This window comes from Dipodomys spectabilis, unplaced genomic scaffold (assembly GCF_019054845.1).
Source record: "Dipodomys spectabilis isolate Male_0828 unplaced genomic scaffold, ASM1905484v1 ptg000054l, whole genome shotgun sequence".
Taxonomy (NCBI): domain Eukaryota; kingdom Metazoa; phylum Chordata; class Mammalia; order Rodentia; family Heteromyidae; genus Dipodomys; species Dipodomys spectabilis.
This window is the reverse complement of record NW_024870731.1, coordinates 32,535,612-32,550,444: the sequence shown is the minus strand read 5'-3', so window position 1 is coordinate 32,550,444 and position 14,833 is coordinate 32,535,612. Positions and strand designations below refer to the sequence as shown.

The following is a 14,833-nucleotide window of genomic DNA, read 5'->3' as shown; positions in this document are numbered from 1 at the left end:
AAATGGGAATTCAAGTTTCAAATTGGCCCCCAGAATTGGACAGAAGGTTTGATAAGAGGTTGTCTAGGGATGGTACTTGAGCTAGAGACTCATAATGGCTACATGAGGAGCCAGAAGTGGATGTACCATACACTAGGTAGGTAATCAACCAGAGAGGGAAGGTGCGGAGAAGTACGATAGCTAAAGGCAAGAATAAGCTAGATCCCACAATGTCAGCCTCTCAGTGTATTTGGTACCTGATGTCACCTTTTTTGTGGGGCTTTCCTTAACCATGCATAGACATGCATGATTGTCCCCAACCCTGAGTTGCTCTCTGAGCACCTTTTCAACTGTGGCCTTTTCTGATACCTGTACTCCCCAGCACACTGTGTATCTAACTTAGTTGCTGTTTATTGTGTGTTTGTGTACATGAGTACAAGTTTGTGGGTAAAGAGTCAATGCGGCACAGTGAGGAACAAGGAGAAGGTGCCGGCCTGCATGCTGTCCCTGTGACACTGGAGGTAGTGGCTGCTTCCACATGCCATGTCACTAAAGCCTCCTTCCTGCCTTGCTCCCCTCTCCAGCTCCTCATAGCCTTAGAACAGCCTCCGTTGATAATACTAATCCTTTTCTAGAGCCTCTGCCTCTTCTTCCTGTCCTTCCCTCACCCCATTCCAAGCCCAAATAGCTGACCTCCTGGGTGTCTGGTGGCTGACTCCTGCTGTTCTGAGAGTCATGGTCTGTGAAAGGCTGCAAACACTGAACTAGCAAAAACCCGAGCCGCTGCTCCTAGGGGAGCTGCTGGGTAGGCACCACACTTCCACCAGCTGATCAATAGAAACCTTGTTTTCATGTGCGTGTTTCTGTTTAAAGACTCCGCATTTAATAAACGCTGCTGACTCTACCTTGAAGTCATGGCCAGCAGCACTATAAGCCCTTCTCTGAAAGCTATGTCCAGCCCTCTTCCCCTTAGGAACACCAGAATCAGGTTGGGGAGCATTTAAAACAGAATCACCAGCAAAAAGCACGACTGTGGAAACCAAGGCACTGTGTTTTAAAACAAAACAAAAACAACGACAACAACAAAACCACTTGTTTGGAGTGTAGAGGCCAAAGCTGAACTAGAGGCAGGGCATTCTGCTTCTCTCCCACCCCAGCTAGGGCCCTGTGTATCAGGTAACTCAAAGCTTTCACCTCCTGGGTGTGACATCAAAAGGCCACAAAAGCACAGTAAATACTGATGTAGAGGTTGATTTTCAAACAAATGTTAGTGAGTAGGTGAATTCTCATATACCTTCAAATAATGAGGAATGGCTTTTTCTTAAGGATAGTACACTCCAGGCAGAAGAGCAGAAATAAATGTGCTTTTTTCCCTCCCCTTAAAGAATTTGATAATTGAATATTTTTTAAAAAATAGCCTGGGAAGAATGAGGATTTCAGCAGTCTTATTACCTTCGTGTTACGTCAGATGGAACTCTTTCCCCTAAATGTTCTCTCCTCATCCGCTTTGGGTTATCATGGCTACTTCTTTGCCATACATAGAGAAGACATTATCTTTTGGATCAGAAACTGTACTTTGTGGCCATTGTTATACCCACTATAACTAACATATGATTGTTGGTCAATATGTATTTGTTCAAAGACCAGCGTTGGGCCTGGGACAGTGAGCTGGAAAGCCACAGCTCAGTCTGATGGTTTCTGATACTAGCCCACAACACCACTTCAAGAAAATTAAAGTTTTCAGGGCAGTTGGCAGCAAACCTTCTAGCATGAACTCGTGTAAAGACGTAAGAGTTGACAGGCTTGAGAAATTCTGGTCATTGATGACAGGACACTGCTGGGAGTCATGGTCACCTGTGGCATACGTCCTTTCTTTCTGAGAGGAAATTAAAAGCTCAGAATTCGGAGTCTCGGGAGGTCTAAGTACAAGTACAAGAATTTCAGATAAGACGTGGTCAGTCTATTGTTGAATTTAGGCATTAGAAATTTTATTTCCGGGGCTGGATGCTGGTAGCTCATGCCTGTAATCCTTAGATATCAAGAGTTTGAGATCTGAGGATCTTGGTTCAAAGCTAACCTGGACAGAGAAATCTAAGACTCTCAGTTCCAGAAAAAAAGCCAGAAGTGGAGATGTAGAGCTCCAGCTGGTTGCAAAAAGCTAACCAAGAGTACAAGGCCCCGAGTTCAAGCCCCAGTACTGGTACATACTGGCATAAACAGAAAGAAAGAGAGAGAAGAGGGAGGAAGAAATGAAAAGAAAAAAAATTATTTCAAGGGATTGAGGTTCAGAAACTAATTAGCTAGACCTCTGGCTGATGAGAGTAAACTTAAAGTGGCACAATCTATGGTATAATTTCTAGGGAGATGACAAACAGAGTAAGAAGCCCCAGGGTAGGTATGAAGAATGCCAGAGAAGTTTCTGTGGTTTTGAAGAGGAAGCTTGAAAAATGAAAGCATGTGATTTGATTAATCTTAGCCTTTCATTATAGATTTAAGAGTATGCACTTTTAGTCTGTCTATAGAAGCCTATGTCAACAAGCACCTGAATAGAATTCATCAAAGTGTTCACCTGAATTGCAGAATTTGATTCTAATATCTAAGTTAACTATTGTTTCACAGAGAAATGTGTTAGTAAAATATGCTCTTCTATTAAGAGTGAACAAAACAATTGAAGAGCCAAGAATCCCAGCAACCAACCTCAGTCAGCTGAGCTCTACCAAAAGCATTTCCCCACTGTGTGTCCTACAATGATAATGCATAGAACTCCTGAAAACTTAACATGGCTGTCTTTTTTCTTTCCAAGGGGGGATCTCCTGTAATCATGTGTATTTTCATTACAATTATAGATATTGGGTGTTAATGAACATTTATGTGCTTTAAAATAAAAACTTTTTAGAAAATAAGTTTAATAGAACACAAGTCAAGTAAAATTTCTCCCTTTGATTAAGTACTCAAGTAGAATAAAGATTCTTAGTGATACTATTTAGATTTTTGCTAAAAGAAAGTATTAGAAACTTGGAAACAATACTAAAGTAAAAATAAAGAAAATAAATTCTTTAGTTTGGAAGGTATTAAGAGTGGTCTGTGGATCCAAGTCCTGGGAGAAAATGTCTTTTCTAGTAACATCTGAAATGACCCAAAGGCAGTGCTTTCCTACCTGAAGAATGAGTTCAGTAGCAGTGAACTGTGTGCTTGTGCAAAGAAATGTGGCCTGTCCTCTGCACACATACTGAGCTGGCTGAGGGACCTTTCTCTTGGCAGTTTGGAAGAACATGCTTGTCTTTTAAAAAGAACTTTGAGGTGAGGGGTAAACTATTAGGAGTCACAACAGTTTGCTTTCCTGGGGAAAGCTGATGCTGTCCCTGGATGCCACCCATACTTCCCACTCTACACACTTGGCTCCACCCCCTTCTCCCCAACCAACCTCCAGATGCCTGATGATTCCAAGACTCCCAATATGGGTGGGTGTTTTTTGTCGATTTTTGCTGAAGTCTGTGCAGATTATAAGTATTTAAGTCATTAGCCTTCATACAGCAAGATACCAGGAACCCACCTGGCCCAGAGTTGTGATGCAGAGACACCCAGCGGGTCTTTCCTGCACTCTCTCAACACTACCCCGTGACCTGCATCCTGATTTCTTTGCTGGCAGTTGGTTTTGTCTGCTTTTGAACTGTGTGTAACTAAAATGTTAAGTATCGTCTTATAATTTTCATGTGTGGTTTCATTTATTCAGCATTACTTAAGGAGCATTCCTATTCTAATTTCAGTTCTTAAAGATCTCCATGGGGCACTTAGACAAAATCTGACAAGCTGGAGTGAGTGCAAGACAGTAGAGCCAATTTAAGTCATGTAGCCACCTAAGAGGTGTGAGTAGGGGTTCTGGGGAGAGTTGAATGCTGAGGTGGGCATGTTTCTGAGCACTTTCCTCTTGGCCTTTGTCATAAGGCACAGCCATAGGACTTCCTGCCCAGTCCTTGCCAACTCCCCATTCCAACCAGGACAGAACCTCTAAAGGCATCGGACTAGCACCCCTCCCCCAGTGCATGCAGTGTGACCTCACCGCCTCTTAACTTGATTACAGCTGTAGAGACTCTTTTTTGGATCTGTCTTGCACTCTACCAGATATATAGTAATAAACCTATTTTAACATTTTTTTATTTTCATTTTCTATTTAAGGACTAAAGCCTGTCATAATTTTTTTGTTGTTGTTGGTCATGGGGCTTGAACTCTGGGCTTGGGCACTATCCCTGCGCTCTTCAGCTCAAGGTGAGCGCTCTACTGCTTGAGCCATAGCACCACTTCCAGTTTTCTGGTGGTTAATTGGAGATAAGAGTCTCATGGACTTTCCTGCCCAGGCTGGCTTTGAACTGTGATCCTCAGATCTCAGCCTCCTGAAGCTAGGATTACAGGTGTGAGCCACCAGTGCCTGGTTTATCATAAATTTTAAAAGAAAAACAGTGGTAGGGTGTTAAGTGTGATGGACTCACGCCTGTAATCCCAGCTATTGAAGAGACAGAAATTAGGAAGATTGAGGTTCTAGGCCAGCCTGGGCAAATAGGGCAGATCCCATCATAACCAACAAACATGGCATGTTCCCAGTTACATGGGAGGCAGAGATAAGAGGACCACAGCCCAAGGCCAGCCCTAGACAAAAGCATGAAGGCAGTAGAGGTTCTTCAGAAGCTGTGCTTGAAGCATGGCATTCACTAACAATCAAAGAAGAAAGCTTGACAATAGTAGTAAAATTAGGGGAAAATCCTTGTTTTGGATAACAAAAGGTCATTTGAGCATCCATATGCTGAGAAACCTTTTACAAAAGTGATGATGCCTTGGTTTATTTTCTGTAAAAATTAGTGAACATTCCTCAAAGACCAACATAAAGTGATGGTGCTGTAAAGCAAATTCTGTTAGAGCTGTGAGTAATATAATTTGTATTTGATCCATTTTTTTATCTTGAGAATCCATGTGTATATGAAGTTAAAACCTGCATATTATTCAGGTTGCTAAATATTTCATCACTGTACGTCAGAGTGAAGTGTAAACCTTCCATCACTGTTTGCTATTACATTTTAGTCTCTGGTTTAAGCTGATTAAAAGGTCTTTTTCTGGTCATAGTTACTGTCTGGTTCATAGTTACTGTCTGGTTCCGTAATGTGTTGTATAAGCATGTGTCCCTTTGAAATTCTTGTCCTTCCCAGAGCCTCAGAATCTGACTTTATTTGGAAGTAGATTCTGCGCAGATTAGTTGAGATGAGGTCACAGTAAGGTAGGGTAAGCCTTAATCCAGCACAATTTATGTTCTCTTAAGAAGCCACCCGGGAAATGGTTGTATGAAGGGGAAGTCACAGGCACATAGGGTCAACATGCTGTGATGGCAGGCGCAGCTGGGAGCCTTGTACTGAGTCAAAGAACACCAGTGGTTGCCAGTACCATGGGACACTACAAGAAAGACATGGGATATAGTTCATCACTGCTGGCACCTTCATTTGGACTCAAGGCCACTTTGTAGTTGTCATCTGTGGCAGCTATAGAAAGCAAATACAAGGGTTTCATGACTATCCATAGATGACGTGTTTCTTATCACCTGTGCCCACATCAGGGCTGGCATCTTGGCAACTGAATGAGAAGTCATTGCATTGGCCCAAGTTAAATATGTCTTGCTTTTTCAAAGGAATTGGATGTTTCTGTTCCTGACAAAGCTAGGAGTAGTTTTGGCTACTACAGTAAAACAGCAGACAGTTCTGAGTTATCTACATATCAGTTGGTAATTATTTTTTATGGCGGCTCTCAGATGCCAGCTAGGAATCATATAACAACTTCTGCTTCATAGCCTTTTTGATTAGGTATAGAAAGGTATATGGGGAAGAGAGCCTAAAGATGGAGTTGGTTCTGAGTTTTCAGTAGACAGGAATAATGATAAGACACATTATCATCAGTGCCCTTTAAGAAGAAACTCTGCTTGGTCCCAGATAGATGCTGAGACTGTAAGCATTGGGTTTGAGGGGTGAATAGAAAATGGAGTGTCTTAGCCAGTCTGCTGTCCCATATGAACAGGCCTTGGATTGTCTTCTGACATCAGCGGGGCTTGGCTGGCAGTCCACTGGGTTTAGGCAGAAGAAATGAAACCTAGTCATTTACCAGAGCTTGTGGTAAGCAGTTATTGCAGGAAGCGGTGAGAACTTGGTTGGTGGTTGAAGATGAAACTCTATGGTGAGAAACAGGATGCTTGCTTTCCATTTATGCCCTAGGTTACCAGTGTGAAGTTAGCGAGGAAATTTCTTATTAGCGTGGCCCTGGCAGAGGCATGTACTATGCTTTCCCGACAGTTACATCTGCTGTTACTTGTCAACAATCAGTTTTTAAATCTTCCATATAGGATATTATCCCACAGATATAGAATGAAAACATTTCTTAAAGGTTACATGATAGGATTAAGTTTACAGTAACTTTCTAAAAAAACCCTAGAGTATAACTTTATTAAAATACTACATGTGTTGCATCTCTTTTCGATATTAAATCTCTTCACTCTAGTATAAAGGTTCTCCTTATGTAGACTTAAGATAACACTACAACCATGTCCCATACTCCACATAGCTTTTCATAATCTACCAGAATGGTGTTTATAAGAGTCTGGATGTCTAATAATGTCATTTGGCAGTATTTTTCACATGGGCTAGCTATGTTCATTTGGAATATATCAGAGAATACCCGCTGCCTACCTTAAAGAAGCTGAACTGGCAGCACCATTATTACAGCATAAGTTCTAGAATTCACAGGGAGTGACAGATTAGAACCAACCTGTGGCTGAAAGAACAAAATGACTGCTCTGTCATGGTTTAATTCCTTCCCAAAAGAAAGGCTTCCTTTTTGTTTTGTTATATATGTAGACCTAAGTTTTGTTCAATACCAATTTTAGTTTGGAATGTTAATCTATATGGGAGAATTTAGAATAGTGCTTTTATAGACTTATACTTTATACCAGAACTTTATTGCTAATCAGGAAAGTAGCCAGCTTGGACTACAAAAAGCGGGATACTAAAAAATAGCAATGAATCAGCTTGGTGAAAGATCAAAACTGAACACATAGCCCTTTATTTTTAAACATATACATTTAATCGTAGAGTGAGAAACAAGCTTTTGCCTGAAGGATAGAAATTCACCTGGCTGATTTCAAGCATGATTCCTATTTGCATCACACGACTCTTCCTCACCCCTTTCCTGTCTGTGACATCAGGCAGGTGTTAGCCTGGCCGTAGTGGGGTGCTGCCTGAAAAGAGCCAGGAGGAGTAACAGGAGGAGCTTGCAGCATCTAATTTGTAAAAGACACTTAGGGCGAAACATTGTGTAGTAGACAATAACATTTCCAAGTAATTTCCACTTGGGAATTATAAATCTAACGTATTCAATAATATTCACAAAACAATCTTCCCCATCACCCTGTGCATCTGCACACTGACCCCAGGGCCCTGCACATGCTGAACAAGTGCTTTCCCACTGAGCTATCCTCAGCCCAGTATTAACAAAAGTAATTCAATTTTCCCTCCTTTCTAAACCTCTGCAGTTAAAGCCTAGGTGTATACTGCCTTTACTGTTACTAAGCTAAAGGTGTTAGTCACGCTTCCTTTGGAGAATGTTGGGCATTGTGTCAGAATTTACACGTTTGGAAGATGCGAAGCAGAACTCAAATGATTGTGGTCTTAAGGAGGGGAAAAAAAGCTTTATAGAGCCCCAGTGTTGGTGGAAGGCTCTGCTGCGGTGGAAGAGCTGCACATTGAGGTTTGGGGTTCCCTGTGGCTGGGATGTGGCCTTTGTGGCTCTCTTCGCCCCTCAGAACCTGTTCACTCACCAGTGGAACTGATTCCGCAGGTGGTTGTTGGGAATAAATGTTTGAGGAACGTTGTGTTAATCAGCTTTGTTACCGTAACAAAGTACCTGAGGCAGTCAGTTTATAGGAGGAAAGATTTATTTTAGCTAATAGTTTCAGAGGTTTTAGTCCATGCTTGCCCTGCTACTTTGGACAGCACGTCATGGTGGCAGCATGCGGCAGAAAAGGCCTGGTTACTTCATGGTGCCTAGAAACCAAAAAGAAAGAGGAAGGGAGGGATGGAGTGGGGCTAGGACTCCACAATCCCCTTCAAGGGCACCCTCTGGGTCCCACCTAAAAGGTACCTCCCACCAGCCTGAACCAGATACCACTGGCACAGGCTGGGACCAGGACTTCAGCACATGGGCCTTTGGGGGACATTGATGAGCCATTCAAAATTCATCATCCTAGCTACTCAAATCTGAGGATCATAGTGTGAAGCTGGACTAGGCAGGAAAATCCGTGAGACCTCCTATCTCCAGTTAACCACAAAAAAAAGCCGAAAGTGAACCAATGGCTCAAGTGGTAGAATATGAGCCTTGAGATAGGGGCCGGAGGGGGGGGGGGTGTAGAGAAGGAGGGGCGGGGAGACAGGGGTAGCTCAGGGACAGTGTCCAGGCCCTGAGTTCAAGCTCCAGTACTGGTATAAAAATGTAAAGAGAAAAGAAAGTGATTCTCCCTTCACAGCCTTAGAAATAGGCGATATGGGCTGGGAAGGTGGCTCAGCGGTAGAGCACTTGCCTTGCATGCTCAAGGCCCTGGGTTCGATTCCTCAGCACCACATAAGCAAAAAAACAAAAGCCAGAAGTGGCGCTGTGGCTCAAGTGGTAGAGTGCTAGCCTTGAGCTGAAAAGCTGAGGGACAGCGCCCAGACCCAGAGTTCAAGCCCCACGACTGGAGCTCCCCCCCCCAAAAAAAAATCTGCCAGTATCTCAGTATATAATGAATTTGTGTTTAAATGTCACTTGTATTTTCTCTTGTGAGGATTGTCTGCTTGTATGTCTGCCCATTGTTATGTTGGATTGTTGTATCCACTTTTAAGAACTCTGTTAGGGGAAGGAGGGCCTGGTCTTGTGAGCTGCAAAGATTTTCTCTGCTTCAAGTCAGCCTTTTGGTGTAGCTTATCATGGGGCAGGGTAGGGAGTGTGTGCCTTGCTTTTCCTTCCTTCCTTCCTTCCTTCCTTCCTTCCTTCCTTCCTTCCTTCCTTCCTTCCTTCCTTCCTTCCTTCCTTCCTTCCTTCCTTCCTTCCTTCCTTCCTTCTCTCTCTTTCTCCCCTCCCCTCTTGCGTTCTTTTCTTGCCTAGAAGGAGTTTTTATTTCCTTAAATTTATCAAGCTTCCCTTTTGTGGCTTCTGTATTTTGAGTCATGATTAGAAAAGCCTTCCTTATTCCAAGACCATAAAACCTGCATTTCTTCATAATGCTTTTGTCCCATCTCCTTTTTCACGTATATCTTCCAAGTTTGCTGTTTATGCTTGGTGGGATGGGTGGCGTGGGGATTCTGCTCCAGCCAGGCTAATCAAGGAATAATCCTAATATCTCTTCTTAATCCTAATATCTCTTCTTGTCCAGGTCCAAAAAGCTGAGTACTCTTGCAGAAGCCTTGAAAGAAGTCTCCCTCACGAAGGCCCAGCTGGGGTTAGAGCTGGAGGAACTGGAGGCAGCAGCGCTTCTTGTCCAGAAGGAAGAAACATCAGGAAAAGCTGGCAGATCAAGTCCTGGCCCCTGCCCCGAGAGCAGCGAAGAATCCACGGGAGAATCCGAGGCGGAAGAATCATCAGAGGCAGAAGAGTCATCGGAGGGGGAAGAATCAGACAGCTCTTCATCCTGTGATGGCAAGGACGCGGCTTTAGAGGGAGACCAGCCACGGCTCGGCCAGACAGAGCCCATTATTTCTTTGCAAGGCTCCTCTCCGGGGGCGGGTATGAGCACCCTACTTCTCAGCGATGGCCAGGTCCGCGAAAACACAGTCTGGCAGGACTCTGTCCTCAGCCAGGGTCAACTGATGGCCTGTTCTGGGGCCCCCCGGGAGCGCAGACCATTGATTCAGGAGCTTGGGGATCAGCTGAGCAGCACCCTTCAGGTTTCCACAGCCCGGGACAGCACAGCAGAATGCGGGACAGAGGTGGGGACGGGTGACCCTTGAGCCCACGTGGGTTGTTCACTGTGGGGACTTAGGGCAGCATTCGCTTCTGCTGTTAACTGCCTTTCACTGGATGCATTTCAGCACATGTATCCTATGTTATTTGTCAGTGAGCTACTCTTACATTACTCATACCTTGGGTTTCTTGTTATATCTTGAAAAATAAAGTTCTTAAAGAACTTTTTCCGAAGTGTAACTGTGCTAAGCACTCCACAATGCAGAGCCCAGTGCTGGCTTTTAGCTTTTCAGTGGTATACTGACCATGTGAGAAAGTAGTCATATTTGAGGTGTGAGGAGTGTTTATCTATGAATACACCAGATAAAACATCACCATAACCCAGGTCATGACCTTGTCCATCATCTCCAGGGGTGGAGGGGAAGGGCTTTCTTATCTGTCCCTCCCTTCTAGCCAAAAACCATCCACTTGCACCCCCTGGGCTGCCACTGATCTGCTTTGTGTTCAGTGCAATGACTTGCATTTCCCAGATCTTACATAAATCGAATCTTGCAATACGTGTTATTGTATCAGGTCAGTATTTCACTCCAAGTAGTTATTTTGAGATTGAACCTAGTGGCAGCCTGTTTGTTTTGTGTTGTGTTTTCATTGCTGAGTATTATTTCGTTGAATACACCTACTGGGATTCACCTACTCTGGGCATCTGAGTTGTTTCCAGTTTTGCACGGTTGCAAATAAAGCTGCTTTGAGCATTTGTGTACACGTCTTTGTCGGACATATGCTTTCATTTCCCTTCAGTAAATATCTGGAAGTGGCTCTGCTGAGCCGTATGGTAGGTATACGTTTAATGTTTTAAGGAGCTGTGGATCTGTTTTCCGGTGGCTTGGCTGTACTGGCTTATACCCGGCAGCACAGACGACCACCCTAGCGTTAATCACTGGGTATGGTCAGTCTTCTCAGCTTCCCATGCCAACAGGTGTGTATGGGCATCCCTTTGTGCTTTTAATTTGCATTTTCCTAAGCCTGACAGGGTTGAGTGTCTTTTCATATGCTTATCTGTCATCACATGTCTTTTTGAAGTGTCTGTTCACATCTTCTGCCAATTTTTTTTAGACGTTGTTTGTTTTCTTATTTCTGAATTTTGAGAGTTCTTTATAAAGTCTGGGTGTAAGTCCTCATTATGAGTCATGTTTTCCTGCTTCTTTTCATGCCTTGTAATCTTTGATCCAGTGCCAAACTTTGTGAATTGTATCTTGCTGGTGCTAGATATGTAACCCTACAGATTGATATTCTAGACACTTTGTTCTGAGGTGCAGCTAAGTGACTTGCTCTAGTTTGATCCTTGTGGATCTGGCTTTTGTGATTTGTTAGGCAGCAGTGATTATCCTCCAGACTCTTCTTCTACCAAGGTCCCATGAGTGCTAGCGTTTTCCAGCGTGGCTGATGGAAGTGGACGTTGCTCTCTGTGCGAGTACTGACCATCTCTGCCAGTCCATCATCCTAACTCTTCTCCAGTACTAGACAGGTTTTCTCTCCCTCTCTCATTATTCCTCTCCATGTCCCTCCCTCCCTCTTTCTTCTCTTTCTTCTATTCTTCCTCCTCTCCACCCTCACCTCTCTCCAGATACTCTGGGTCCTCTGGGAAGGTCTCTTCTCTGGAACCTCTTCTACAAACTCCAGCCACCTTGGTCTTCCTAAGTGCTCAGCTCTGTCTCCAGGGCTCCATGGCTCTGGCTATGCCTGGATTTTCCCTCCTGCACAGCACTGGGTAGGATTATTTTATAGTCTGTGTCACCTTGTTTTCTGCACCTTGGGATCAGTCTTCATCACCAAATGTTCAGTGTCTTGAAAACACTTTCATATATTGTGCCTGCTTTTCTTTAGGTTATGCCCAGACCAGAACAATCTAGTCTGGCTTCAGTCTTCCTGCCTAGGAGCTTAAGTCACCATTTGTATTTTAAGCATGCATATCCCTACTAGAGTATAAGTTCCTGGGGAGGAGGGGCTGTGTCTCATCTTGTCACCACTGAACATCAGCACCACGTTCTCAGCGCTCCATAAATAGTTGGTGGGAGAATGAATGGGTGAGTTAATCCAATTTGCTTTGGGGAGGAAATGCAATGAAATCTGATCGGCACTAATCTCAGTAGCATTTTTTTTTTATTCCAAGAGAAGGTATGATCCTTTTTATTTTGGGTTTAGAAAGACTGCAAGGGATTTGTTCATAACATAAATTCCAGTTTGTACGAACATGATAGTTGGGGTGACTGTGCCATTTGGCATGCGTGTTAACTCCTGAACACTGTAACAGCTTGGTCAGAACGTGTCCAAGACTTTCCTCAGGCTCCCCGGAGAGCTTCAAAATATCTATGACCGCCTGAAAAATGCCTTTCCACTCCACACATGACCCGAAGCCAGTTTGAAATGCATCATCCATTACACCAGCCACTTACCACTACAAAAATCAAGCCAGTTGAACAAACCTACTTTGGTCACAAACTTTAAAGCCATGGACATTTTTTTCTTTTCTTTTTTTTTTTTTTTTGTTTTTTGTCGGTCGTGGGGCCTGAACTCTGGGTCCTCAGCTCTTCAGCTCAAGGCTAATGTTCTACCATTGAGCTGCAGTGCCACTTCTCGCTTTTTCCTGCTTATGTGGTGCTGAGGAATTGAGCCCAGGGCCTCATGCATGCGAGGCAAGCACTCTACCACTGAGCCACCTTCCCAGCCCAAAGCCATGGAAACTTTTTTCCCTCATCAGTTTCTGTCCTTAATGTTGGAATTTTGACAGAAGATCCTCCATGAGATCTACTTCTGTGAGACTCAGAAAAACTCCCTTCCGGGCTGGGAAGTCGGCTCAGTGGTAGAGCACCTGCCTTGCATGCATGAGGCCCTGAGTTCGATTCCTCAGCACCACATAAGCAGAAAAACAAAAGCTGGAAGTAGCGCTGTGGCTCAAGTGGTAGAGTGCTAGCCTTGAGCTGCAGAGCTGAGGGACAGCACCCAGGCCCAGAGTTCAGGCCCCACGACCGGACCAAAAAGAAAAGAAAAACTCCCTTCCTCAAAGAATAGGTGAGGGTGGTCCTTCTCATAAACCCTTAAAATCAGAAGCTCATTGGACATCCGCACGGGCTTTAAGGGCAATGTGAGTAAACTCCTTCATTTTAGACTCCATAGCCCTATTATTTATCCTACGCTTTGTTCACAGGGACTCAAGCTTTGTTATATCACATTACCTGTTCTTTGTTGAAGATCAGCTAAGAACACTATACAACACTACATCTGTGACCCAAAGCACACCCCAAGGGGCTGCCTTTGATTTGTTTTTAAACCAGACAACTTGCCAAACAACTTGAGCGATGTCCTATAACAATATGAATTTCCCAAAGCACTACCTGAATGATGGAAGGAAAAAAAAAAACAAACCTGTAAGTTAAGGAAAGAAGAGGAAGGAACCTGCCTAGTTGTAATTCATAGAAGGAACTGAGACTTGAGGGGAGGGTGACCAGACAGCAGAGCCTCGGCTCAGGTGTGACGAGTCTACACAAACTAGGCCACCTATGCACATGCAATGTCTGGTTGTACTTCCAGTGGAGGACTTTTTAAGAGAACACCTCATAAACTAGAATGTAGTAAATCAGAGTAAAGGTTCATCATTGTTGTCTGACTTTCCAGAGCTGAGCTGGCCTCGATTTAGCTACCTGACGACAGGTCACAAGGGGAGCCAGCACTGTGAAATGAGTCAGCCCACTAATCGCTTCTGAGACAGGCTACTGGTCAAAGTCTACACAGTTCAGCAGATTAGATAGAAATATTAATTATCTCAATGAATCACAGCTCTGCTTTGTCTTCTAAGCTTGCATTATCATTGACCTATTTTTCTATGTTCCATCTCTCCTCTCCCATTATCCTTGAAGAGTAATGTGGGGCCTTGCTGTGGGCATGGTTAGTTTTAGGGGCTGTAACTAAGCTGGTATCATCTTTCACTGGCACAAGATTAATTTACCAGTGAGACAGGGCTGCTCCCTGCCACATGCTAAATTGGTTGACAGCTGGGGGGCGGTTTTCACACCTGCCAATGAAAAATCCACTTTGGGTGTGTGGATCAAATTCTATTACCAAGAAACAGAGGGAGCAGAGGGAGGGTCTAGTTTCTAGTTGTCAGACTATCAGACTGTGATTCTAAACAGAAGGGCTATGTTATTTTAAACAGATTATTATTTTATATGTTGGAACTGGAAGTCAACTGACATAATCAATAGTGAGAAAACAGATACACTCTATAAAAATACACCAAATCTTCAGAATATGTTAGTTATAAAATCTTTTTAAGCCAGACACTGGTGGCTCAGGCCTGTAATACTAGCTACTCAGGAGGCTGAGATTTGAGGATTGTGGTTCGAAGCCAGCCCAGGCAAGAAAAGTCCGTGAGACTCATCTCCAATTAACTACTGAAAAAAGCTGGAAGTGGTTCTGTGGTGCAAATGGTAGAACCCTAGCCTTAAGCTAAAAGAACTCAGGGACCATGCATAGACCCTGCGTTCAAGCCCCACAACTGACAAAATGTATCTCTTTGAATAGAAGTGATTTGTCATGTAAAGTCATCTCATGTCAAGTACATTCCAGTTAAACTTCCTACACAGAAATCTCTGTGATGGATCATCTGTCTCCGTTTAAGCGAATCAAAGATTCCAAATGTTTCCTTAACAACGGTTCATCTGAATCCCAGTGGAAGTTTAGTTTGTGATCTGCCTCTTTCCCGCCTGTTTTCTGACTGTTATATATAGTCCCAGCCCATAGCAAATGAAAGAAAGCATTGATTAGACTTGATTTAAGGCAGCCAGTGATAAATGCAGCTGGGAAATTGATTCATGTCTCTCAAGTGACGGGAGCA

At 43.7% G+C, this 14,833-nt stretch overlaps 1 protein-coding gene across 2 annotated transcripts in view; it reads left to right on the top strand.

The window, feature by feature from the left end:
* Positions 1–10,704, top strand: part of Shq1 (SHQ1, H/ACA ribonucleoprotein assembly factor) — an 84,817-nt gene extending 74,113 nt beyond the window's left edge. For both annotated transcript variants that reach the window (XM_042680192.1, XM_042680191.1), the window contains one exon: positions 9,416–10,704. In XM_042680192.1, the coding sequence (XP_042536126.1) occupies positions 9,416–9,989 (574 nt within the window). In that variant the 3' untranslated portion in view covers positions 9,990–10,704. The remainder of the gene's footprint in view (positions 1–9,415) is intronic.
* Positions 10,705–14,833: the final 4,129 nt, after the last annotated feature.